Below are 19,201 nucleotides of genomic sequence, written 5' to 3'. Positions count from 1 at the left end.
TGATAATTCATATATAATACACGTACCTATATTTAATCTAATACCTATTTTTACTACTTCATTTAGATCTTGCGTGGTCGTTGGTCTGTGATATTGTACATCGGTTCGTTATAGTGAATTTTGCTTTATTTATCATTTACGACAAAAATGATTCTATTTAAAAAACATAAATTTAACAATGTCAATATTTACACTTAGTTTTAAATAAAGACATTTATTCTTTGTATATTGTATACCGTTAACAACAATGATTTTTTGCCTTTCGATTTTGGGTAGTCTCTTTGTTCGAGACCCTAGGAGGACGTCTTGTTTACCTACAAAATACGTCATTGAAGGGAACATGTATTCATGGAAAGGCGCACACTCATGAAAGCGAAAACGCGTTTTCTTTAATTAAAAATTCCGATAATGACATTCCAGAGAGACTGATTGTTTCATCGAAGTTGGAGAGAAAGGTATTCGTTTAGAAATTGTAAAATTATGCTCTAGTTCTTGTGTACAAAGTATTATCGGTACTATACTATACTATATGTATACATATACAATACACGATGTATAATAAAGCATATCGTGTTGATTAAGATGTTGATATCAGAATAAGTAAACAGTTAATTTTAACTAGATTTCAAGTAATTATTTCAATAATGGCTACTTGTTAGTATAACCTTCCGTTTATATGCCTGGAATGTGATATTTTTCATCTAAGGATCCATTTCCACGAAGCTCGCATTCTTCTGTAGTATACGGGTCGTTAGTTATTATTTCTAACGTTTCCATTGACGAGCCAGCTTTTCTATATATTAAACCATAATTGAGCACCGATACAAACACAATTAACAGTGTAATTAAGAGTATATTCTGAGCATATTTACTTTGGTTGAAAAGAAATTGTAATTACAAAAATGCTTCCTTTGCTCCAATGGCTTGTTAGCATTCCCTTTGATTGATCAATTATAAATTCTTCGTTTTTGAACTTCTTTTTGACATTAAATTTGTAATTGCATACTGTTTAAAGTTTAATCAAGGTACCATATTAGCAACAAAAATTATCTATCTAATTATGAAACAAATTATTCAAGTAAACATACTCGATAAATTTTCAACAACTAATGTTAGCTTCTTAGCATCTCCTACGTATACATTGCCAAAATCTATTGTGTATAAAGACAGTTTTAACGATGGTAGCCAGATGTTTAAAGTTAATGCCACGTCCTGAAATTTATGAACGTGTACATTTCTTTAGATATAAACATATACAGTATGGGGAAAATCTATACCTGAGTGCTTTCATCGGAATGCACAATGAGTAATAACTCTTCTAATGTAATAACTGAATTACACAATTCTTGATTTCTATTTGTGTGGAATAAGGTTTCGATTAACTCTTCCTCTACATTGCACGATATCACTACCTATGACAGTGGTATCACTTAAAACTTTTGAACCCTTGGAATAAACATTAGAATAAATTACCTCTGCACATCCATGGCCATTTATGCATATATTCCTTATTGGCTTACATGGATTTGCTTCTGTATAAATTGAAACAGACTCGACGTGAAATGGACTGTATGTTTCAAAAGAAACATTCGTTATGTTACTGCTTTTGTTGTAGAAGAAGAATGTTTTCTTCAGTCTAAAATTAGACGAATTAAACTTAATTTGTTTGAAAAAAATGGCGAAATGTTCTTACGCACATTAACGATTTCCATCTATTTTGCATCACATCGTTAATACAACACGTGAATGTCCTATCATATTTAGAGATATCAAAAAACAATTGTGGTCTCACGATAGTTGCGGTGACATCGATTTCTATCGGAGTTAAATAGTTTCCATCTGGTCTAGAGTAACAATTATCTCGATACCTACAAGTTGGTAAAATATTTCATAACGAGGTGATACGACTGAAACAATATACAAACTTATCGCTTGGAGCAATTCGTAGAAATCCCAAAATTTTGCAATGCAGTTCTCCTGTAAAGTCTCTGCCTCCGTTAAGAAATTTGCATTTATCGGGATGTATAGTGATCGTCACAGAAGCACTGTCTTGTGGTAAAACAAAAATTTCCCGGGGAGTGATCTTGAGAAGTATCGAAACAGTTTTTTTATCGTTAAAGGTTCTAAAATATTTTTTCTAGTATCGTAATTTAATCGTTTTACCAGGCAAACGGTTGCATCAACTGCACCATAGTAAGGGAGTATCGAAACTTTGAATTCGGAATCGTTTTCTTTTTTTGTTTCAGCTGGCATGTACTCGTTTACTTCTTCCTTTACATATTTGTTACTTTTCGAAGGTACAGAACTATTAAAATCGTAACTACTTGTCGTGCAGAATGTCCTAAATCAATTTGCAGATTACGATTCTATTACATCAGTGATTCCCAAACATCATTTCTACCGATATGTTTGCAAACCCTCCATAGAGTCGTAAAAAAAAAGAAAGCTACTTGGATCAAGAACTTCATTACATAACTGCGTCACGTAAGAATATTTACGTGCAAGTCAACATCGTTGCCTCGTCGGAAGCACTTGGTATTGTACTCGATGCATCTGCGACGCTATCTCCGACTCCAATAGAATCAAATTCGTATATTTTCGATTTTACCCTCTCCGTTACATGATGCTCCATGTGCGATTCACTTCTACTTTTTTGTTTGCTGGCTTTCAATTCTCTGGCTAATTTATCGGTAAACGGAGTGTAGATGTCGTATATAATGCTAAAGGGCATTGGTTCTTTCTCAGGGCTGATCAAAAACGAATGCCAATCGACAGCTACAGGTACGACACCAGTATTCTTTAACAATACTTTTCTGGGCTGCAGACGCATACCCGCTGATACCAGTCCGAATCTGCAATTCGTTATTCAACTATATCAACGAGCGTCTAATCGCCAACATAATAATTTTTTTCTGTTGTTTGCTCTGACTAACTAATACAAATATTTGCAATATTTTTCCGTTTAAAAAGATTGAAGAAAAAAGTGTTTAGATAATTAGATGCGAATTAATGATAATAATAATAATGGTTTTTAGCGCTTCGACGCACTTGAGATGGTGTGTCTTCGTGGACGTGTTTTCGCAAATTGACAACGATATAGGTGGATCAACGACTTGAACGCACACCGATAACGTGTACCGGGGCAAGCCTGTAATATCGATGTCTAATTCGTCGACGTAAATGCCCCAAGTATCGGCAAAGACGTAAATATTTACTGGTATAGCCTCGAATGGTCCCATGTCGGAGTTCAATGGATCGACGTAAATTACAACACCCGATTTGGGCTGTTTCAGTCGACGCAGCGTTTCTTCTAAAAACAAACAGAACAAAGAATCATTTTCAAGATCAGTTGGCTATACCGATCAAAGGTTGTACCAATTAAATCCTTGTTCCGATGGTAGACTTGCTTGTACATGAACTTGATACGATCCTCCTTTGACTTCCGTTCGCAGGAACATTTTACGGGATAGAAATTTTTCAGCCGAAGTTGAAAGTTGGACGGAATCGGAGTCTCGTTTTTTATTACGAAAGTCTTCTTCTCCACTGAACATTGTTTTTGTCGGCGTTTAGAAGAATGTACTATAGTTGAAATTTTTAAGGATACCTGTTCTTAACGACAAGCCCAAGAATTCGATTACATCGCGTTGCGTCAGAGGTGGTAAAATTGTTTCCAGAAAAGGTACCACGTGTCCAGATACAGCGGCATCTTCTTCTGAATGCTTGCTATCTTCCGCTGCTAATTTGCTCATCTGCAATTGTTATTCGTCGCGTCATTATTACCACGCTTTTTTTTCGTGAAAATTTGTCAGATCCTTTACTTGAATGATTTCAGAAGTACGGGCGCTAGAAGAACACTGTTCGTTTGAGTTTTCAGCGCCTACGTCAGATACCGAAGGGCCTACAGAAGCATCTTTGAGTACGTCTCCTTGATCCAGATTCGTGTTTTTTAATTCTCGTTCCGCTCGCATTTTGTACCTGTTCAAAAGCTTCTGCAAAAAATCCCCACTGATATTTTGAAAGCGTTTCTGAACTTTCTTATTAAAATAACAATTGTTCACCCTCCCTCCTCTAACTGCTTATGTTTATTCAGTTAGTGAAAGAAATTTGTATGTACGTCAGACGATCGTACCATGCCTTCCTTGATCTTCCCCGCTGAATCGAGAGCAGCTTTCAAGCTGTCCACGCGCCATTCGATTCGAGCGAAGGTGTCTCTCGCCTTTAAAGGTTCAGGGTTGTTTAATGGAAGGTAGAATGTAACGTAAAGCGGCTGGATGAAACATTCGATTCCAAGCATTATCATTTTTTGAGAGTTTCCAACGAAACACGGGATGAACAAGGATTCCACGAGTCCCTGGAAATTGTGGAGGGTGTCGTTACGATCACGTTTGTCTATACCAATTTTCGTTGCTACGATTCAGGGTAGCTGTTTCAACCTCTTTCAATGGCAAGAGCGTAATCTCGATTTTCTGTGTGTTCTTGGCTTGTATTTCTCCTTTTTCGGGACACACGCAGAGCTTCACCTTTTCCACGTCAAAACCATTCGTGTCTCCCCACGCGTAAGTCAACAAATTGTTCGAGAAATTCTTCACGATCAAACCGTACGTTTCTTCGATGCCAATGTACAGAGTTCTTGTAGGTCTGATGATACCCATGCTTATTATGCGTTCCCACAGAAGAGATTTGAATTGTAACAAGTTGACGATGTCGTAATGAGAAAACAATTCGTCGGCGACCTGCGATGTCGTATGGAAACGTGATTCATTGTGTTCTAATTGACATTGAAAATGCAAGAGAGGTCGCGGGGTGACTCACTAATTGACGCATAGACTTGTAGCCTTCGCTGTCGTCTGTGTCATCCTTCCACTCTGTTTCTTCGTCTTCCAGCGAGTACTTGTATTCTGGTATCGTTTCGGATATACTTTCGATCAATTCTTCGGATTCGCTACTGCTGAATCACGTAGGGGATTCGATTTAAATAATTGAAAATTCCGTAGGAAATTGCTGGTGGTATGCGAGCGCTAATTTAAAATTAACTCACGTTTTCCATTCGTCGTTCATCATATACTGCACCCAAACTTTTACGTCGGCGACCAAAATGTCTACGGACTAACGATGACGTTAGAGTGACTCTAAAAAAAGCTGTTTACGGGGTGATCAATAAATCGAGATAATTATTTACGATTAAACAGTTACGTCTTTTCTTGCCGCACTCCTTGGTATGCAACTGTAGTTTTTTTGGAATGGCTGCGAGTGGTATGTCTTCCACGTACAATCTAATTTTCAAACAAAATAATGATTCGAGGAAGAAAAATCCATCTTTGTTTCCGATTGTCCAAAGGCTATCGTACGCTTACTGTAGAATGGCCGAGTAACGATTTGGCAGTAAATTGTTGCATCTGGCGGTTACGTTGAAATAGTGTGCATTAAATGGATACAAGATTCCATGATTCGGACTGATGCGAAGCAACTCCAGAGGGAAATCATTGAGCTCGTTTATTTTAGCTTCGTCGACTTGCATCGTTCGCTTTTCCCATCGATAATGCATGCTTATCTCGCTGTGTGTACAGGACAATCCAAATCATTTAATCATACTGTATATTACATTCGACAAATGTTTCGTAGAGTTGTAGTAAATTGTTCCTCTACAATTTTTATAATTTTCATTGGAATAGATTGAGTTTTGAATAGCATCATTTCGAAAACACATTCTACCTATTATTGTTCACGCAAATAACGGATTGGCCAATTCCGTCCAAAACGTTTGCGTTCAAGGTTACGTAATAACGTTCCCGTTTATCGATATCCTTATCCACCGAGTAAGGCCAAACTTTTTCCATCTGCGGGAACTCTGGTAACAAATAGTGGTAAACAAATTGTTTCAAGGGATACATTCATACTCTTAAAATGTTTTTGATTTTCAGATCGACAACCTTTTCTATCAAAGTCATACACGAACAATATATTAATATTACTATTATTAAAGGGTGACGTAGATACTTTACTAAGCTGGATAAAGTCTGTTTTATACACTATCCCATCGCCGATTATTTCTGTCGCCAGCATGGCACAGTTGTCGCTGAGTATATACAGTTTGTCAACCTGATAAGAACAGATACGATAATAAAAGAAGTCGTAAACGTCTTGTGCGAGAGGTGTGAAACACTGTTTCATTTACATGGATTCCGTAACAACGAGGCAAGAAGTACACGTGGAAGGTTATTACTTCCTGCGACTTCATTCTAAAGTAAGCTGGCCACAAGGCGAAGGTAGGTAGCGTCAGCATATTCTTATCTGTGATATCCTGATAACAAACAATTCACTCTCTATAGCCCGAATTATATCAATTTTTGTAAATAAAAAAGAAGAGAAAGTCAGAAGAAGTGTTGTTAATGGATTTACATCGATGTGCATCGAAGCCCAGTCGACTTCACTCATTATGAAAAACCTTCCCTCTCCGCCAACGTTCTTGAATTTCATGGCTACATGAGTTTCTTCTCCAACGAAGGCTTTCTTACAGTCTAGAATCATGTTCCTAAATATCGTGCGACTGCTATCGTCCCAATCGTCGTCGTCTTCGGAAATACTTTCCGTTGTGTTCTATAAAACGATGATATTTAAAAGAAAAGGATTTTTCTTTACATTAAAAAAAGTACAGTTTAGTTGGAAGTATGTACATTCGTGGTGTCGTGCGACGCCAACAATAGCGACTCTGGCCGAGATGCGTAACTCAAAGACTTTTTCGCGTCTTTCGAAGAACTCTGATATGCTTCTTGAACATCATCGATTCCTGTTAGATAAATTAGCCAGTTTAATCTTGTAAACATTAAATTACATTTCTTTATAAGTTCGTAGATGCCATCGTTCGGATATATTTTATATATCATAACAACTAAATATAACGCTTGAGACAATTACAAAACGTTTAATCAGTTTCAGTATAAGCATCAACCAACATTATTGTTCGTATTCTTATACCCAACAGGATAGGGGGGTCCTTGTATCCGTGCAATCTGATGATCAGCGATTTGCCATGTTGCACATTCAGTATCAGCATTTCCTCTGGTTCGTCTATGACGTCACAACGGAATAGAACGATTAATTGCAGCTGCATACCAGGAGGAACGATATTCCTATTTTCCTTCACGGGCTTTATTAGAACTTGGAACTTGGAGCGATACGGTCTAGCTTCCATTTGAAATCTCGCCGGTGACGTGGTGATGTTTTGCAACGTGACCGTTTTCTGTCAGAAAAATAACATCGATCGTGAAAAATGTATCACCTTGAACTGTTCTCATTTCCGATTTGCGGAGTACCTTGTACAACTTATTCAATTTGAAGTTACGAAATTGTACGCAGTTAGAGTCCGCGATCAGTATTGTTTTTTGTACATCCACCTTTATTATACTTCTTTTCGCCTGGGCGCTTAAACGCGGTTTCGATCTGTATCCTCCCCTGATTTATTCGAACAGAAAAGAAGAAATAATGTTTGGTTAGTGCGATAATAAGTCAAATCCAAATCAACCGTCTGTTCAAGGTCGACAGAGTTAGCCCCACGATGCTCCCTCTCGTTGTTGTCATTTGTCATGACTTAAGGCAAACATTATGTAACTAATAAATTTACATCGTTTCAAATGTTTGTTTAATTTATTCATTGCGTGTACTAAATTGAAATAATGTATATGGGTTTTCAGTGAGTACCTATCGATACGAATTTTTTGGAGAGAGGTTATGTGCGTTAATTCCGGTGTCCGATCTGTTATCGTTCTTGGACATGATCGCGCTAGTTGTACCAATTTTCTGTACTCGTCCCAAGTTTTTAGTTTTGGCGTTTCTATCGCTGAATCTCTGCGACATGCATCTAAACGACAAACCTTGGTTTTAATTATAAATATTTTTATATTGTCGTGGAAAAGAAGATACATTTCTTCTTGTTTTTACACCTATCGAGTATTCCTGTTCTTCGTTGTCAATGTCATCGATTCTTACTTCTCCGTTTGTAAGTTTCAGATTGCCATCTTCTTTAACGTTGTGTATATAATATTTTAATATCTTTACATCAGCCGGGCATGTATTTTGTAACTTGTCCCTGTAGGTCTATGAACATTGCTATCGTTATTATTTTAACCATATACCATTTTTCTTTTCGAGAAGGAAAATGAAGATACTAACGCAATACGCGATGGTAGATTTCTTTTGAAAAATTATATTTTGTTGCTCAGTACCGATTACATTGTACGACATTTTCCAATTATATTTCTCTGGTTGTAACGTCTGTGGAAGTTTTCTGAAGTGTCCTGAGTCCTTCTTATCGTTTCTAGCGAAATTCAGCTCAATTGTACAGAAGTCGTTTTATTTGTAAAATGTACCATTAATTATCGGATAATTAATTTTTGACGAGCGTTCGTTACAGTTGACAAAAGAATGCTTAATCGATTGATACTTCGTGTCGGAGAATAAGAGGGAGATTAACGGGTAGAAGGGTACACATGTTAATTTTAAGATTATGATTTATTTGGAAACAATTTTTATATAAAGGTTTAGAGAATGAAGTTCTATGTACAAAAGGGTTACGTTAGTAAAATACTAGGATTTTATATTCCTGGCCGTACATCGGTGCAAAATAGTTTCCTCTTACACTGAGACATATGTATAATTGTTTCCGTTTCGTGCAGTTCTTCTCATCTTCTTTTTATTGCGAGTCCAGACTGCCTATAATTATCGCTTGCATCTAGTTTAACCCTATGAATGTCGAACAAAACCACCTTTGCACGACATTACGATACAATCGCATAAGGTACACTTATTAACATTATTTATCATGATTCGTGTTTCGTAAATATAAACAATTTTTCCGTTTTATCATTTTTCGTTATCGAATCTACATACCTTTTAACACGCATTAACATCGTATGGCTTCACGTATACGACATTACAGATTACGCTTTATGTAATCTAACGATACAAACAAGCGAGAAAAATCGTTCAGAATGTATACCTAACCGGAGCATGAATATTCTTCGTCTTTTACTACACGGTGTATAACGATATTCCATTGTTTACAAGTTTACTTAACGTATACAAAAAAAAAATACACATTGTTTGATAGAAGCATACAGCGCAAAAGCGTTCTTTTATTTTTACTTGTTTCCATGATTTTAATTTTCTGAATAGCGTCATAAAATCGGAAATAGTCCTTCGTGTAACGAGTTAGCTGAAAAGGAATGGGCTTAATAATGAGACGCGCGTGATGTTCCATTAAACAACACTGTATTTGTTCTTTTCTTGCTTAAAGCCTTATAGATTGAAAATTATGTGTTCTTCAATATCAGTGCACTTATTTAATCTATAGATAAGCATACACAGTCCATCGAAACGCAAAGCATGTTCTTGCCTTTTTGTTTAGAAAAGGTATATCGGAATAAAAAAAGTTAATTTAAGCTAAGTGAAGAAAAAACGTAATTGTCTCGTATCGATCATACAGTGAGAATGTTCAGTACAGAGTCAAACTAGGTTTAAGCATCAGGAGTAAAAATTTGTCTCCCGATGGAAGTATTTAATTTGATATTTACATCATTTTGTAGCGTTAATTCGTTCAGATAATTATCTAGCTTGTCTGGCGACTCATCTATGGTGCAATATCTTCTGCCAATCATGCCGAAAGCTTGGACTTTGTATGCAGGGAATAAAGGTCTTCGTTAAAAGCCTATTATCGTTTGGAAAATATAAAACCCCAGATTATACTTCACTATCCTACAAATACAATGCTTACTTCAAACGTTGTATAATGGTGTTTGTTATCGAAGATGTGATATTTCCTTCAATTTTTTTTTTCTTTAACCCTATGCAATCTGCCTTCCTCTTTCTCTCGTATCATAAATTAAAAATCAAAATTCAAAATTCCATCGGATTGTTTTACACTGAGACATGAATTTTTAAAACGTAGTCATTTATTGTAATCTAAACTCTAGATTTCTGTATCTGTGGTTCTTCCTCTTCATATGTTTGCTTTTGTGTTACTTTTTTTGTTTGTTTATAATACACCAGCTATGCTTTACTTTTCACGTTTTGCGACTGTTTTCTCTTAGCTAGAAAATGTCGGTATTTTTGTTTTTCCATTGCAATTGTACGAAGTGAACGTTCTTACATATATACAACCCACGGTCACCCTTAAGCGTACAACTTCCATGTAAAGTGTATAGTTCGATGCATCATCGTTTTTATTTTTTCCGTGTGTGTAGTTATTTTAAGTGTTTCTTCACTTGCCGAGTCCTAGCGCGGCATACTGTTCCTCCGTTACTTCCGTCATCATCAGATTTCCATCGGGTAAGAGTAACACTACTCTTCTAGTACCACCTAACGAGAAAACAGAATAAAAGTATAATATGAGTAATTATATGAAAATTGTAATAATGCGTAGACAGAGAATTAAGATTTAAAATTACATTACCTGGAGTGGGTTCTTCTGCTTGCACAACCTGGGCAACAACTTGTCCGTGACCGTCTCCATCTTCCTGTCCTTCAGACACGTCGGTCGTGCTTGTGTTATCCATGATGGACATCACCATCGGGTTCTCGGCTGGTTCCGTTCCACTCTCCTTAACGTAAAACTGCGAGGCCAGGTTCACTTGGTCGGGTATTAGCTGCGCTACAGCTTCCGCCACGGCATGGTCCAATGTCAACACGGACCCTTCGTCACCCTGCTGTTCTGTGGTAACGTACACGCATTGTTGCTCGCCATCTGCGTCTTGCGTCACTAGTAAAGTTTGACCACCTTCTGCTTGCCCAGCCACTTGGTAAACGACACCGTCCTCGCCTGTTATCGTCACCAAGTTTGATGCATCCTCGGATACCTTCCTTTCCTCGGGTACCACCACCTTTTCATCACTCTTGGTCACGTCTGACGATGCGATCGCTATCGTATTGGTAGAAGTAACAGTGGCTGTAGACAATCCCGCCGCAATAGAAACTTCACTCGATGTCGTCGGTTCTGTTAAGGGTGTCGTCGCAGTTGTAACTGGCGCAGCTACGGTTGGAGCAGTATCATCCAAACATGGTAGATCTGGAGCAGGAACGTTGACGTTCGACAAATTCATTTGCGCCGGCTCAGTGGTCTGGACGATTGTGCCCGTCGTTCCACCAGGACTCATCTCGACTCTCATGATTCCCCCAGCCTCCGTGAGGGAATCCAGAGAAGGTAGAACCAATTCCGTAGCGGTAGTTGTAGCAGCTACATCTATGCTCTCGGACGTGGTTGTGGATGTCTTCACAGTGGACAATGGTGTCGTGGGTTCGGGTTCCGGTTCAGGCTCCGCTGGCTGTTCGACAGGCTCGCCATCCGGGCCAATGATGCGTCCCGTCAGTGGACACAACGTGAATGGCCGTGGTGGACTGTCCGGTTCCGCTGTGGCTATGGTATCTGTTTCTGGAGGCGGGAGTTCAGGCTCACCATCGCTGCTACTCTCCTCGGAGCCCACCTCGTGGAATTCCATGTGTAGTCCGTCACCCTCCGCCAGTTTACTCTCCTTAGGCTTGTTTCCTGTAGATGCCGCAGGTGTCTCGACCAGTTTCCCCCTACCACGGGCAACAGTAGTTCGAGCACCTGCCAAGAGCCCACGGCCACCAGGTTTGACGATACCCACTCCTTCCTGAGTTTTCCGTTTCGCCATCAAGAGCTTTTGCTGCGGAGACAACAACGACTGTGGTTTACCAATTTGTGCTTTCGGCGACTGTTTCGCCTGCTGTACTGGACTAGTTCCAGTTTTTACCACTTGCTTTGGCTGTGAACTGAGAACCGTGAATTTTGGTCTGATCTGAGTGACGTTTCCAGGACTCACCGAGTTACTTTGCGTTGTGACAGCTGTCGTGCGTTTTTGCAACACCTGACGGGCTTGCTGGGACTGCATTTGTCGAGGGGTTGGCGCTCTGACTGGTGTGCGAATCGTGGACCCCATACCCAGCACGCTGGTTGGTGTCGTCGCGCGCAGAGGAGGTCTGGGTAACAGTGGACGACTATCTGGAGTACGTTGGCCTGTAACAGGTCCAGGACGTATTCCTGTACTTATTCTTGGTTGTAGAGCGATGGGTGTCGGCACCGCAGTCACGACGTGTATCTGAGGTAACTGATTCGGATCTGGTTTTGGCTGGATTTTTATAGGCTCTGTTTTCTGCGTACCTCCCGGTTTACCCGCCACAGGTTTGGTGACCACTTTCATCTGGGTCACCACTTGACTTCCATCCATTTTGGAGACCACTTTTAAGGGCGTAACGGAATTCGACTGTGTCGCTGATATTACTTGCTTTCTCACCACGTTGGCGTTGTCCCGATTTTGAACCATTAGGACACCTTGAGCGGTCGGGGAACTCTTGACGGATAATTTTCCGCTAGGAGAAGAGTCCAACTTGATGATGCCATCTTTACGCGACATCACGTATACGCCAGACGTTAGGTTTGGCATTTGCTTCGGATCGACTTTAACAACCCCTTTGGCATTTGCTACCAAAACTGGTGGTTGGTTGGATTTTGCTCCTTCGGGAGATTGAAGTCCCAAGGAAGTAGCGAGATCCGAAGATGAACCACTCGCTCTGTTGGAACCGTTCGATTGCGCATTTGCACGATTAAATGCTCGCTGAATCACATCGCTTCGACCCAATAGTCGCTCCTCCTCAGATTCTCCAGTCCAATCTTCGTCGCTACCCGTGTCACCTTTTACTCGTTTCGCAGCACTGCTGCCACCGTCCTCGGAATCGCTCTCGGAATAGTCCATTCTCCTCTTCCCTAATACTACGAAAGATACATAAAGCTTAATTATTTACAGTTAATCGCTACTAATAGTTTTAATAGTATACCCGTACAGTCATTGTCTTCGTCTTTCATTGAACCGCACCACTGCTTCACTTGGTCCATAGCTTTTGATTTACTTGAGCGCATCGGTCGCCTATATACGAAGTTTATTACTCAAAGTATATTTGTTAGAAGTAAAAATGAAACGTGTTCATGTTCATCGAGTAATAGGCAAAGTCTAGTTGCCTTACCCTACTTGAGCCGCAGTACTTGGTCCAGGTTTTGCTTCTGCTTTTATAACAGTCTTTTGTGCGAGATGACTGCCCCGCCCTGCTACTTTTGCGTTAGCCTGCTGTTGGGCCGCTTTTAGTTCCTTTTGCTTAGCAAGATTTCTTTCGAATTCTTCCAATAAATGTTTACACGTAGCAACGTGTTCAGCTGGCTCCCACGTATTATGTTCGCTGTAATTGTTTATATGCGATTAATAAAAATAACAAGTATTTATTTGTATCTACGAATATGCAACTTTGTATAAATTGAGCTTACTGTCCATATCCTTCCCATTTTAATAGATATTCCGAACACCTCTTTTTTGGATTAAAACGTTTTGCCAAGATCTTTTCTACCGTATACTCCTCGTCACTTGAATCCCTATTTTCGTCGCCAGCTTTGCTAGATTTACCCTATAACGACGGATGAGTTGTTAGTTTAAATAAATAAAACAGAAAATGAGAATCGTAATTATACTAACCTTGGGTTTTATAGAGGGTTTCAACTTTGGCTTTACTTTCTTTTCCGCTTCTGTGTCGAATGATTCGTTGCTCTTTTGATTCTTTGTTTCCAGACCTTTAGCATCTCTTTTACTATCGGCTTCTTCCGGTTGTCCATTTCTAATAACTTTACGAACAACTATCGGCCTTCCTACGAAATCATGGAACAATGAAATTCGATGTTTTATACTTAAATCGCAATAAAATAATTTTTTGCATAAAATTTACCTTCGGCATTGGAACTCATTTGATTTTGTCTCGGTACATCCTGCATTTTTGCATTACTGATTTTTGTAAACGTTTGAATCGTTTTTCCTGCCGCGATCCAAGAATCTCTTATGTGCGTATCCATTTTGCACCATTTTTGATAGAGCTTCCACGAGTTCGTGGAATCTTTATCGGCACCATCTTGCTGAATTTGAGAATCTTTCCACAAAAGAAATGCCCATACTTGTGCTTTTTGTTCATTCTATGCAAAATTGATAACGTGACATTTTTTTTCCACCTCTATTATTTTTTAATAATGTTAACATTTATAAAATTTTCAAAATAATACTAACATTACTATTTTCACGAAAATGTGATACTTGAGAACAAGCTCCTTCCTTTGTACGATGCTCTTGAAATTCCTCGATAAAATGAAAGACTGAATGGCACTGTCCACACACAAGAACATCTAATCTTCCCATTTCTTCTTGCGCAGCTAATAAAGTTAAGAAATTATAAAGACTTGTAATATCACAGTGCTTGATAAACTACCAACTTGTTTATTATATATATATATCTACCAATTATTAACTATGAAACTGTTCAAAAGAACATATTTATACAAGTTTCAAATTTTAATAACGGTTCCTGTCCCATATACAATTTATTTTTTATTTTAATCGTTCATAATTCATTTTTAATAGCTTGAAAATTGTATTCCTTTGTTTACATAGTCCTAACATGCATGTAAATGTAAATGAGTTATGTAAATGTAAGCCAGCAATTGATATAGCAACCTTATAACATAGGTAAATTATAATTGTTACCTTTAATAGCAGTAGGATTGCTACTGATGGCTGAAGGGCCATCGCCTCCCTCCATTTTGTTCAATACAGTATTCGGGTCTCTATCCGCAATGTTTCTTTCTAAGAAGCGAAATTAACTTTTATTGTTTAGCTTAAGGAACTTTGCATACATTACCTAATGGAACATATAAAAACAAATAATACAATTAAATTATTCAACATTTATACATAATATAAATATTTTTGTTTACAATTGTCTTTGCATCAAGCAACAATCTTTATTTGTTTTTATCAGATTTGTATTTGAATATCGAATAAGGAAAGACAATTTATGGACTACCCTAATAAAGAAATGTTAATCTGTTAATTACTCTTTATAAACGACCACAAGTGAAACAATTTTTATATAAATAATATTTTCCTGAGATAGGGACCCAAACCCTGGGGTCGAAAACGGGTGTATGCCGTTGTTTGCGAAGACTAACAAAGAGATTAAAATATTCAAATCAACAATTACAAGATCATATGATTTTGAAAATGTAATCTACGATAAAGCAGCGTATCGTTTTCACGTTATAATACGGATGAAAAAAAAATTCAATATTCGGATTTCAAAGTTTCGCGGGTCTTGGAAAAATTTCAGGCAACATGCCGGTGGAAATCGAACTGCGAACATTTTTTAATAAGACACCACTGCCGTTGTTACGGTGTTTCGGGGGTTCACTCCAAGCACGCACATCTAAACCATCGTTAATTTCGTAAACCGCCTGCAATTCCGCGAGCTTTTGCGAACCGTATCCGGCGAAACTTTTTATTTAAACCAAACGAATTCCCGCATAAATGGTGTAGACGTCGGGGGCACACAGCATGGAGTCATTGTAAACGCGGCCAGTGGCGTAAGTTACCAACGAATAAAACTCACGGATAATTCGATCTTGAAATTGTAGCCGGTTCGCCCCGTGAGAGATCGTTAACGATAAAAGTGACTATTCTAACTGCGGATCACACGACCGTTCGGAAATTACAGAAATATTTAGAAACGATGCCATCGCTGCCGCCACCGTGGTCGCCACCGCAGACCCGTCCTCTGTCTATCACGAGCAAGCCGATGCTCGTCAAGATGGCTCTCGTTGCTAAAAACTCTCTTCGACTATTCACTTCCTGTCTACCCCATGAATATTTTTCGAACACACTTGCCCGATAACGGATTTTAACAGGACCGACACTCAAACCAATGATATTGACTTACGCCCGATATACCGTGGAAAAATCAGACTTTCTTGTTCTGGAAAATTGCCGTCGCCGCACGAGATGGGATGAAAACAGTGATCGCGTCTGACGATGGTGGCGCCATAGCGCCTGCCCGCCACGGCACAACCTACCTTTTGGCGGGAAAATCTTACTCGTTAATTGTACCATACATTTCCTTATCGATGATTCTTTTTCTATAGAATCGTATCCCAGTTTTCGAGTATCGTATACGAGATACTATATTAACGAATAGATCAGAAATTCCATCCGAAAAGAATGTTTAATTACGAATGGTTCGCTAACCATTTCAAATCTGCCGCTTTATTCTTTGGGTTCACCTATGTTCCGGCATCGGATCGAGTATAGAAAAGGCAAGTTTATGTTAATTAATGTCAAGACAATTTCGCAAATAGTCATTGGTTATTGCGCGCAAATTTATGAACGGTATATGATTTATTGTTCTTTTTCTTTTAGCTTTTATACTTATTTTACACGCCGAAACCTTGTTTTTATTTACGATACACGTTTCCTCTAACTTGCAAGGGGAAATTTTGAATAATAAATTCTTATATCGACCGGACACGCGTGACAGTTTAATCTAGGTGAATGCATATTTTAATGCGAATTAATGGTAGTTATTCGATCATTTCTACTTTAATTACGACTATACGGGATTATATTAATTATATTCAAAAACTTTGACGTTGTTTCTTTCAATTGTGATATCGGTACGTCGTTTTCGCTGTTAACGATAATATAAACAACGTTAACCTAATTTCTTACGATGTTATTTACAAACAGTTACATGGAACGACAATGCTTCCGAATAAATTCGTTCAAATATTTGAGATATAGTCTTTGGACTAAGCAGTTTGCATTTTTTATTCTAGATACATCGTGAAAGTTAAAAAATGGCTGATGAAGAAGAAGAGAAGGAATATCGATGGGAGACTGGTTACGAAAAGACATGGTAATTAATCGTTCGTCTAGTATAATTACAATTATTTTACTTTGTAGAAAAATTATAATTTAAATTACAATGAAAAACTTACCTGTAACTTTATAAAAATGTTTCATGAATAAATTAAAATGTACTGTTTTTATTTATTATGTATAACATAAGAAAAACTTTTACTGATCTTAATCAATTGTAAATTTATTTTCCACTGTTCTTTATTATAAATCTGAAAATTATGTATCTAATTTCTCGTAAAGGGAAGCACTTAAGGAAGATGACCATGGACTATTGGAAGCATCCATCGCAGATATTATTCACAATGCTAAGAGAAAACGTCAGATGGATAAGAAGGTTGGAGCCAGATTAGGAATGATGAGACACCTTTACATAATTCTTGATGCTTCTGAATCAATGTCTAATCAAGATTTAAAACCAACTCGTTTCTTATGTTCATTGAAGGTACATATTTAATAATAATACTTCAGTTTCCAGCTAATGTTATATTTTAGATAGTTTTCATATATTATTCATGTATGTTATCAATTTTCAGCTTTTAGAAGATTTTATCGAAGAATTTTTTTATCAAAATCCCATAAGCCAGTTAGGAGTAATTGTTACAAGAAATAAAAGAGCAGAAAAAGTAAGCGAGTTAGCTGGAAATTCGAAGAAACACGTGAAGGTAATTTTTAATAATTTGTTACCGTTCTTTTGCTTTTTCCACGATGCTAACTTTTTCCCCTTTTTTTTTTCAGGAAATACGAGCCATGCAACACGCGATTCAGCCAGCAGGCGAGCCATCGTTACAAAATTCTCTAGAGCTGGCTTTAAAGTCTTTACGTATTTTACCGTCGCACGCCAGTAAAGAAATACTTGTTATTATAGGAGCACTTACAACATGCGATCCAAGAGATATCAATGAAACTATACAAGTATGCGCTATCGTGTACACTGTGATAATTGTATCGTAATAATTTAACAACTGGCAATGGTTTTAGAGTATGAAATCAGACTGTGTAAGATGTAGCGTGATAGGATTGGCTGCTGAGTTATTCATTTGCAAAAGAATGGCAACAGCAACCGGCGGAGAACATGGTGTAGCGCTAGACGACAAACATTACAAAGAACAGTTGAACATGCATATAGATCCACCACCAGCCGCAACGAGATTGGATGCCGCTCTTGTAAAAATGGGTTTTCCTCATCATGCTTTGCATTCCTCTACGACTGACACGTGTATGGCGGTCTGCATGTGGTATTTAATTTTTAGATTATTATATCGTGAAAGAAGGTCCGATCGTGGAGATTTTTTGTTAAGAAATCTTTTTTGCAGTCATGCGGAAAGCGCAGATGAATCTGTTAAGCTTACCAGTACAGGATACCTTTGTCCTCAATGTCTAAGCAAACATTGCGAACTTCCCGTAGAATGCAGAGCATGCGGGCTTACTTTAGTGTCTGCTCCTCACTTGGCTCGATCGTATCATTACTTATTCCCCGTCGAGCCATTTAAAGAATTACCATTTAGCGGGACCTCCTCCTCTACTTGTTACGGTTGTCAAAAACTTATTACGCAAAAAGACAAAAAGGTACGCTAAATATAATTTAGCGCCAATGAAATTTATCTACTCGACTATAACGTAATTAAAAATTATATTTATTTCCAGATATACTTTTGCAACAAATGTAATCAAACATTTTGTTTGGACTGCGAAATATTTATTAACGAATCTTTACATACGTGCCCAGGCTGTGCTACAAATCCAGATACATATCAAAGATCCATGAACAGAACTTAATTTACTCGATGTATGTAGAATAACATTAATAATTTTAGTTATTTTATACCAAATACTTTAATAGTAAATATGGTCATTTACGATCAGTTCTATGTATAACGAATTCTTATACTGTAGAACTGGCCTGTGATACGTTTATACGAACAATCTCCTCTGATTAAAGAGGAATAAATGAAATGACAATAATAATAATAATAATGACGTATAACTTATTTTCTTTATTAGCGAATTATCGAAACGATTCCTTTCCGAATAAATTACGTGATCGACGGTAGAAATGGGCAAAATTTAATTTAGTTAGTAGTTGAACGGTAAGACGGAAGCTGATTGTATAATTCGGATTGTAGTTTTTATTAAAACAGATTTTTTTCAGTTATGTTGTATTTATAATTGTTTATCTTCGATTCGTTAATCTGCATTTTCTATCTAGATAAAAATTTCACCCATCTATGGTTTGGGGTAATCGCGATGCGAAGTTTGCCTAAGTATAAAAAAAGTAAAAGAGTAGGAGAGTCGTTTGTGTGGATCTAAGTGATATAGAGACTTCTTTCCTCCAAGCTGGGGGACCCGAAGTTTTTCGAGCGTTAACGCGGCCGCTTTAAAATCATGGTGGGAGGTGATTGAAGTTTATTAGC

General features: G+C 37.8%; 4 protein-coding genes across 12 annotated transcripts; 1 reads left to right on the top strand and 3 right to left on the bottom strand.

The window, feature by feature from the left end:
* Positions 1 to 467: 467 nt before the first annotated feature.
* Positions 468 to 5,562, bottom strand: LOC128872293 (uncharacterized). Its single transcript, XM_054114823.1, has 11 exons — positions 5,355 to 5,562; positions 5,180 to 5,273; positions 5,039 to 5,106; positions 4,813 to 4,945; positions 4,434 to 4,733; positions 4,130 to 4,351; positions 3,819 to 3,989; positions 3,605 to 3,749; positions 3,376 to 3,543; positions 3,049 to 3,310; positions 468 to 2,852 (listed from the first exon to the last, which is right to left on the bottom strand). Exons 1-11 carry the CDS (start codon positions 5,543 to 5,545, stop codon positions 2,495 to 2,497), a joined length of 2,112 nt encoding a protein of 703 aa, XP_053970798.1. The 5' UTR covers positions 5,546 to 5,562; the 3' UTR covers positions 468 to 2,494.
* Positions 5,563 to 6,094: 532 nt separating this feature from the next.
* On the bottom strand, positions 6,095 to 8,353 carry LOC128885092 (uncharacterized). The gene is made up of 6 exons (XM_054138862.1): positions 7,699 to 8,353; positions 7,314 to 7,452; positions 6,946 to 7,240; positions 6,675 to 6,901; positions 6,400 to 6,597; positions 6,095 to 6,301 (listed from the first exon to the last, which is right to left on the bottom strand). The coding sequence occupies exons 1-6, from the start codon at positions 7,920 to 7,922 to the stop codon at positions 6,095 to 6,097; spliced, it is 1,290 nt and encodes a 429-aa protein (XP_053994837.1). The 5' UTR covers positions 7,923 to 8,353.
* A 136-nt stretch (positions 8,354 to 8,489) lies between these two features.
* On the bottom strand, positions 8,490 to 15,906 carry LOC128872289 (mucin-2). Of its 5 annotated transcripts, none has more exons than XM_054114811.1 (11): positions 15,487 to 15,801; positions 14,586 to 14,684; positions 14,112 to 14,254; positions 13,780 to 14,020; positions 13,533 to 13,702; positions 13,328 to 13,464; positions 13,033 to 13,242; positions 12,853 to 12,935; positions 12,173 to 12,781; positions 10,448 to 12,028; positions 8,490 to 10,353 (listed from the first exon to the last, which is right to left on the bottom strand). In XM_054114811.1, the coding sequence occupies exons 2-11, from the start codon at positions 14,638 to 14,640 to the stop codon at positions 10,256 to 10,258; spliced, it is 3,327 nt and encodes a 1,108-aa protein (XP_053970786.1). In that variant the 5' UTR covers positions 14,641 to 14,684; positions 15,487 to 15,801; the 3' UTR covers positions 8,490 to 10,255. The 5 variants fall into 5 exon arrangements, with proteins under 5 accessions (XP_053970786.1, XP_053970787.1, XP_053970784.1 ...); XM_054114812.1 differs by having other exon boundaries at positions 10,448 to 11,678; positions 11,835 to 12,781; positions 15,487 to 15,800; XM_054114809.1 differs by lacking the exon at positions 15,487 to 15,801 and adding an exon at positions 15,814 to 15,906 and having other exon boundaries at positions 10,448 to 12,781.
* Positions 15,907 to 16,033: 127 nt separating this feature from the next.
* LOC128872300 (general transcription factor IIH subunit 2) lies at positions 16,034 to 18,769 on the top strand. 5 transcript variants are annotated; one of them, XM_054114854.1, is made up of 8 exons: positions 16,034 to 16,186; positions 16,706 to 16,785; positions 17,031 to 17,232; positions 17,324 to 17,452; positions 17,526 to 17,702; positions 17,769 to 18,025; positions 18,104 to 18,356; positions 18,435 to 18,769. In XM_054114854.1, the coding sequence occupies exons 2-8, from the start codon at positions 16,727 to 16,729 to the stop codon at positions 18,564 to 18,566; spliced, it is 1,209 nt and encodes a 402-aa protein (XP_053970829.1). In that variant the 5' UTR covers positions 16,034 to 16,186; positions 16,706 to 16,726; the 3' UTR covers positions 18,567 to 18,769. The 5 variants fall into 5 exon arrangements, with proteins under 5 accessions (XP_053970829.1, XP_053970828.1, XP_053970827.1 ...); XM_054114853.1 differs by lacking the exon at positions 16,034 to 16,186 and adding an exon at positions 16,188 to 16,259; XM_054114852.1 differs by lacking the exon at positions 16,034 to 16,186 and adding an exon at positions 16,274 to 16,417.
* The last annotated feature ends 432 nt before the right edge of the window (positions 18,770 to 19,201 follow it).

Source organism: Hylaeus volcanicus, chromosome 2 (assembly GCF_026283585.1).
Source record: "Hylaeus volcanicus isolate JK05 chromosome 2, UHH_iyHylVolc1.0_haploid, whole genome shotgun sequence".
In the NCBI taxonomy this organism is placed as follows: domain Eukaryota; kingdom Metazoa; phylum Arthropoda; class Insecta; order Hymenoptera; family Colletidae; genus Hylaeus; species Hylaeus volcanicus.
Note: the sequence above shows the minus strand (reverse complement) of the source record. Positions and strands in the feature narration are given on the sequence as shown.

What these genes read in the sequence shown, in the direction of transcription:
- LOC128872293 (XM_054114823.1), bottom strand. Translation starts at nt 5,545, where the DNA reads ATGCATTATCGATGGGAAAAGCGAACGATGCAAGTCGACGAAGCTAAA. An exon ending in GTACTTCTGAAATCATTCAA is followed by an intron (nt 3,750 to 3,818) that starts GTAAAGGATCTG and finishes TAACAATTGCAG; the next exon opens with ATGAGCAAATTAGCAGCGGA. An exon ending in ACGAAGACACACCATCTCAA is followed by an intron (nt 2,853 to 3,048) that starts GTGCGTCGAAGC and finishes AACGAATTGCAG; the next exon opens with ATTCGGACTGGTATCAGCGG.
- LOC128885092 (XM_054138862.1), bottom strand. Translation starts at nt 7,922, where the DNA reads ATGTATCTTCTTTTCCACGACAATATAAAAATATTTATAATTAAAACC. An exon ending in ACGAACAATAATGTTGGTTG is followed by an intron (nt 6,902 to 6,945) that starts ATGCTTATACTG and finishes AATTGTCTCAAG; the next exon opens with CGTTATATTTAGTTGTTATG. An exon ending in CGTCGCACGACACCACGAAT is followed by an intron (nt 6,598 to 6,674) that starts GTACATACTTCC and finishes ATCGTTTTATAG; the next exon opens with AACACAACGGAAAGTATTTC.
- LOC128872289 (XM_054114809.1), bottom strand. Translation starts at nt 14,640, where the DNA reads ATGGAGGGAGGCGATGGCCCTTCAGCCATCAGTAGCAATCCTACTGCT. An exon ending in AGTACTGCGGCTCAAGTAGG is followed by an intron (nt 12,936 to 13,032) that starts GTAAGGCAACTA and finishes CTTCGTATATAG; the next exon opens with GCGACCGATGCGCTCAAGTA. An exon ending in AGCAGAAGAACCCACTCCAG is followed by an intron (nt 10,354 to 10,447) that starts GTAATGTAATTT and finishes TTTTCTCGTTAG; the next exon opens with GTGGTACTAGAAGAGTAGTG.
- LOC128872300 (XM_054114854.1), top strand. Translation starts at nt 16,727, where the DNA reads ATGGCTGATGAAGAAGAAGAGAAGGAATATCGATGGGAGACTGGTTAC. An exon ending in GTTTCTTATGTTCATTGAAG is followed by an intron (nt 17,233 to 17,323) that starts GTACATATTTAA and finishes ATCAATTTTCAG; the next exon opens with CTTTTAGAAGATTTTATCGA. An exon ending in ATTCGAAGAAACACGTGAAG is followed by an intron (nt 17,453 to 17,525) that starts GTAATTTTTAAT and finishes TTTTTTTTTCAG; the next exon opens with GAAATACGAGCCATGCAACA.